Source organism: Budorcas taxicolor, chromosome 13 (assembly GCF_023091745.1).
Source record: "Budorcas taxicolor isolate Tak-1 chromosome 13, Takin1.1, whole genome shotgun sequence".
Lineage (NCBI taxonomy): Eukaryota > Metazoa > Chordata > Mammalia > Artiodactyla > Bovidae > Budorcas > Budorcas taxicolor.
The window spans coordinates 67730526-67736525 of NC_068922.1; the positions used below are offsets into that span (position 1 = coordinate 67730526).

General features: G+C 52.7%; 1 protein-coding gene across 3 annotated transcripts in view; it reads left to right on the forward strand.

Moving 5' to 3' along the window:
• DHX35 (DEAH-box helicase 35) overlaps positions 1-4317 on the forward strand; it is a 68286-nt gene extending 63969 nt beyond the window's left edge. For all 3 annotated transcript variants that reach the window (XM_052650544.1, XM_052650546.1, XM_052650545.1), the window contains one exon: positions 3197-4317. In XM_052650544.1, the coding sequence (XP_052506504.1) occupies positions 3197-3241 (45 nt within the window). In that variant the 3' untranslated portion in view covers positions 3242-4317. The remainder of the gene's footprint in view (positions 1-3196) is intronic.
• Positions 4318-6000: the final 1683 nt, after the last annotated feature.

Genomic DNA, 6000 nt, shown 5'->3' on the forward strand with positions numbered 1-6000 from the left:
TGCCTGGAGAATTCCATGGGCAGAGGCACCTGGCGGGCTACAGTCCATGGGGTCTCAAAGAGTTGGACACGACAAAATGTGGAGAGCTGTGCAGAGACCTGGAATGACTATAACGTTCACTCATCTCGAGTGTTTCCTTTTTCTCCAGGGTTACAGCCCCGTGTTCTCTGTTACCCAGTACCTGAAAATTATCGCTTCAGATATTTTGTCCAGTTTGACCATTGTTTACCACAAAAGGGAAGCCCAAACCTGTTACTTCATCAAAGCTGTAGCCAGACTGCAGTGTTTTCAGGCCAAAATGTGGCTTGGTTGGTGCCTTTTAAAATTGGGAGAGTCCACATTAAATATGGATTTCAAGATTCTCTTGAAAGACATGTTGAATTTGCTGAGTTTCTGAGCCTGAGTTTGCAGCAGGGGCTGAGGAATGGTGCCTATTGTGAGCGACTCTCCAGGTCCTGTCTCCTTTGTTTATCTCACTTGCTCAACTCCTGGAAACATTGAGTTGTGATCCTATAAAGGAAAGGATCTTTTCATCCCTCCCCCTCCAGCAATGTCAAGGGAAGTTGTCGTTTTAAATCTTTCAATATTGAATCTTAAACAACCAAACAAAAAACATTTCAAACCTGTATAGTTCAACTTCCTGTATCCCCACCCAGATATTTCAGCTAAAAATGGTATCAACTGCAGGGTCTGATAAGAATGCAGTGTTTTCTTTGCTGCATTGGGCTGATAAGAATAAACCTAAAATGAAAGATAATCTCCCACCAAACCTCTCAGGTGGAACGCAGCAGACTTCAGAAGTCCAAAAGAACAATTAGAAACACAAACTCGAGCTTAAGGAGAATGGTGCAGTTTTAAGCCTGCTTGTTAGTGTAACAAAAGGCAGGCAGTTAGAGAAGAGAGGCTCTGAAGTTGTCTCAGATTCATTTAGACTCTGGGAGAACAGAATTAACCTAGAAGCAGAGTCATTTTCCCTTCTCACCTCAAAATGACAGTTTTTCTAGGTCAAACCCACAAAGTTAAAGTGCAGAATGCCAAATTTGTCTTTTTTTTTTCCCCAAATGCCTGTTTTTCAGCTCATCTGCTCCACTCTGATGACTGCTTGTGATCAGAGTAATTTTAGAGAGGCTGGGCTCAGAAATCACCTAGTTCAACAACCTCATTGTACAGGCAAGGGCCCTAACCCTCTCCTACTGCAAGAAACTTGGTCCCTCCTTAACTAAGCAGTCCAAAGGCACTTCTTCTATTAACTTGTCCTAAATGGATTGATTTCTCCAAGAGCCCAGCCACTCTCCAGTGGCTGCCCGTGCATGGCGGAGGGTCCTTGGCTGAGTGCAGCGTAGCGCCCCACGGCCATGCTCAGCCCACAGGTCATCCCCAGCTCTGCTCCTGGCATTGTTGGTGACTTTCCATTACCAGTGTTTTTTAGAGTGTTGCTCTTGCCCTGTTAAGAGGCCTGAAATGGTCCAGAGTCCGCTTTGTTTATACACAACATTCTCTTCAGAAATGAGCACCAAAAATGGCCCCACAAGCATGATGACCTCATCCCTGTTCCTAAGCTAAGGCTGTGGGTGTCTTCCATTGGTGGGTGGGGTCATGTCAGGTGAAGTGCGCGGAGGAGAGAATTAGGAGACATTCAGCAAGACCTGCAGCTGGAGAGGGAGACGGGGGACCTGTCCAGAGATCTGCCTTTCAAGTCCTCAGGCTTTTTCTCCTGATTCTGAGCTATCTTTGGGATCGAGGGAGAACCCTCTTCACCAGGGCCTTTGCTGGAATCTGTATTGGTCCTTTCTCGGGCATGGGCTTCCCTGGTGGCTCAGACAGTAAAGAATCCGCCTGCAATGCAGGAGACGTGGATTCGATCCCTGTGTTGGGAAGATCCCCTGGAGACGGGATAGGTAGCCACTCCAGTATTCTTGGGCTTCCCTGGTGGCTCAGACGATAAAGAATCCGCCTGCAATGTGGGAGACCTGGGTCTGATCCCTGGGTCGGGAAGATCCCCTGGAGAAGGGAGTGGCTACCCACTCCGGTATCCTTGCCTGGAGAATTCCATGGATGGAGGAGCCTGGCGGGCTACAGTCCATGGGGTTGCAGAGTCAGATGTGACCGAGCGACCAGCACTTTGTTCTTTCTCTTCTCGGCCATAAGTGGTTAGAAAGTGTGACTTCCTGCAGCTCATTTACACCTGTGTCCTGCTTCCTCAGCACCCCATCCTATCGTGCTTGTGGGGTGCTGCGCTTTCTTCTGCGCCTGCACTCTTTCAGGCCCTGAGGTTTTCCCTTGGTGATGGGGATGGCTGTCTCGAGCGCATCATAGTCGCGCCAAGAGGCGGGGTTTGGGCACTGTGCGTGCTGGGGCTGGCAGCCCTGCTCTGCTCGCAGCTGGGGGATTGACGTCCTTCCAGTGAAGAGCCTGCTGTGTGAGGGCAGCATGCTCAGGATGTCGCCTGGCTGTTGGATTAAAACTATTGAGAGGGCATCAGCTGGGGAACAGAAGACCTTTATTAAAAGCTCCTGTTTACACTCCCTGCTTCAGATGCGTACTTTATGAGTAAAGCACTTTTGGCTTTACTTTCGAGTGTAAAGAATGGTTATATCCCCCAATCCTGTTATCTGACGCCCATGATTATAGTGTTAGACTTCCTGGGTTGCTTGCACTGCTAAAGAGTGACATTTCTGAAAGAGAAACCAGGAAGAAAGGGTCACCAGGAAGTGTCCTGTTCCTGTGTGTTTTCCCTGCTCTTGCACAGGCGTCATGAGAGCAGGACCTTGAGCCTCTGGGGATGGCTGGCTAGGTTGGCCGACCTTTTTGTTCCCAAGGGAAAGATACCTTCCCTTGACTGTTCTCAAGAAATTCTAGGAAACTTGAGGAGATCTTTGGTCTAGCCCTCTGAGCAACCTGGCTGTTGGGCTGCAGGGCTGGCAGAAGGGCTGGGGCAGAGGGTGAGCCACGTCTCACTGACAGCTGCCCTCAGAGCCCCAGGCAGCCCGACCTCGGCCTGTGCGGCTTACTGAAGCCCTGGTGCCTTTGTTGGTCCCTTGGGCTTTTCCCCTCCAAACTGTTGCCTGTGGGGCAGGGTGTTTACTGAGAAAGTGTGAACCAGGTGGAAGCTTTGATTTGGTCACTTCCAGGGAATCGTGCTCAAGGCTGCTTCCTTGGACCCACCCCAGTGATGCTGTTTTCTCTTCTCTTGTAGCACCTGTCCCTAAAAGCCAAGAGGGCCAAGGTCCAGGACCAGTGAGCAGAGCTGGCGGCCGCTGCAGGGGCTGCTCGGTGTCCCCTCCTCCACGCTGTCACCCCCGGCCCAGGGTAGACAAGCTGGCGTCGGCTCCTGTGGACCCTTCAGCGGCTCTGCAGTGGGCTGCAGCCCGTTCACAGCCCCCTCCTGCCCGCTCCCCTCAGCATCTGCATTCCTCGCTGGGATCCAGAGGAGTCTGGGCCTGGGCAGGCGTCCTGCTGCGCAGGAGTTGGAAAGCCCGTGCTCTTGGCTCACCCAGCACCCTCCCTGGCCCAGCGTGCCCCTGTCACCAGGCATGAACTCCAGCCCAGCTTCATGGGGAGCAGGGAGGAAGGTGGACTGCTGCAGACTGAAGCACCACATGGGGTGGGCAGGGCTTTGCTGGGCTGGCCTTGCTCTCCCTGCTGGGACCCCTCCTTTATTGACCAGTGAGGTCCTTGGCCAAGTGTGGACATGGCGCATATCTATGATGAGACCCTGGAAATGCGGCGGATTTCTGCCAGTCACCCAGGGGCATGTTTAATGGGCACCGGGGCTCTCAAGCCAAGTAGCTTCTGTTTCCCTCTGCCCATGTTCCTGTTTGTCTGCATTTGGGAGATTTGCAAGGATTGGCAGTCAACAGAGAGGACTCCTGTGCACACGGCTCCTTGGCTTCACAAGCAGCTTAGCTCCCCTTCCGCGCACGGTACCATGTCCCAATGCCACTAGTGAAAGCTCATCTGCTCGAAACCCATCCCAGATCTTCGGTAGCAGAAATTCACAACCGTTTAGAGGCTCTAAGCTTCTGTAGCTCAGGAACATACCTTGTCCGTTTGTCTTCTGTGTGTTTGCTTGGGTTCTTGTGAGAAGGCGGGGGCCCTTCCAGCAGGCACTGGTGTCATCGTCCCCGGGGCTGCTTGGCTGGGATGATGTCTGCAAGCACATAGCTTGAAAGTTTATTTTTGTACTGATCCTAGTTTGGATGTGCCACTTTTGGCACCAAACGTGTATGTCATTTTTATTTCTGTTTTATAAACATGTAAATAATAGTGGTCACTTGTTAATAATAGTAAACCTTTATACTTAAAGTAAATGTAGTCCCTCCCATCCGTGGTTCTCCTGGTCTATATTTTAAGACAGTCCAATGAATTTTTACAAGCGAGCGCTTGACATCAGCTGAGAAACCAGAGGCTCTGCACATAGCAACTTTGGGGTCACATGGGCACAGGGAGCCCCATAGAGCAAGATCATGTGATCAAATGCCCTCCAGACATCGTTAGAGCAGACATGGGATATTGTTTCTATAAAGTCCCAAAGAAGTGCCAGTTCTCACCAGTTTCTGATTGGGATCCTTGTGGAGAAAGGTCAGAAATGCTTTCATAAAGTCTGAATTTAGGACCAGGGCTGATCCTGTTGAACTTCTGTTGGGGTGGGATGAGGCAAAGGGGCGGAATCCACATCCCCTGGGGCGAGACCACAAATCAAATCAGGAGATCAGGCTGGAGTCAGCAAGGCGTCCCTGGCCACCTCTGCCTGTGGGTCCCATCTGTCGCCATCTCTCCACCTCCTGGGCAGCCCCCAGCAGGGCAGGCAGGCCTCCCAGCGTTGTGCCCTGTGTCATGTTGCAGCCCTTCGTGTGTGGAGATGGATCATCACCATGAAAGGCCTGTAACCGTGAAATGCCAGCCTTGGCCCCGGGGCCCCTTTACATGTCTCTGCAGGACCACGTGACCTCGTCAGAGGGCTCTGACTTAGCCTGGCTGAGAGACCAGCAGGGCCCGATGGCCTGGCAGCTCCCAAGACTTTGTACCCTAGTCGTTCCACAAGAATGAGCCCTCTCAAGCCCCACACAGGCGCTCAGATACCATTAGTGACATTTCCACGACTTTGCAGCGTCTTCCTTCTGAAGCCAGCTGCTCTTGTTGGACAGCGCAGGGGAGTCTGCGCTGGGAGGTGGCATGGGGCGGTGTCGTCCTGAGGCCCAGGGACGGGCCTCTCTGTGCTCGTTCACACTCTGCGGGTTCTGTGCCGAAGCCGGTCTCCCCAAGGGCTAGAGGGCACCATCACAAGGAGGCCCCTGGGCCAGGCAGCGCTCCGGCCCGTCTCTGTCCGGTCTGCAGACACTGGCTGAGCACCCGGGCTGTGTGTGTGACACAGGAGTGAGGTGGAGATGTTCGACAGCAAGTGACTGGGTGAGGGGACCTGCAGGGAGGCAGGGGACAAGGATGATAGTGGTGAGAGATGGCAGAGGCCGTGGCGGTGGTTAGAAGCCAGTCGTCATCCAGAAAAACCTTGCTCATAACAAGACCCTTCTTTGTGAACCTGCAGAGTGTGCTCACGTTCTGCTGCCCTCTGTCCCTCCCACCTCACCCTTTCACTTTGGCCGTGAACATGGAGAGTCGCCCAGTCCCTCAGCTCCTCTCTCTGGCACCAGCTTCAGCACCAGCACAGCCTGTGACCATTGCTGCTTGCTCTTAGTGGCCGCAGTGCCAGTCTGGGTTCCCTTGCCGTCCATCCCCGTTCTTAGCTCCACTTTTCAGGCCCCAGTGCTGATGGCTTCCGGTCAGTCATTTCATAGGGTTGAGTGGTGGGGTCACAGGTCTGAGGTGCCTAAATTTGGATGAGCGCAAGACCTGATACTGGAACCATGGGACCAGATCTCTGGTGGTGGGACCTGGGAGCCTGCAATTTGAAAAGCTTCCTCCCAGATGATTCTAATGATGTGGTGGCTTGGGGACCACTGGTAAAGGAGACAAGATGTCACGAAGACCTCAACCGAGGAA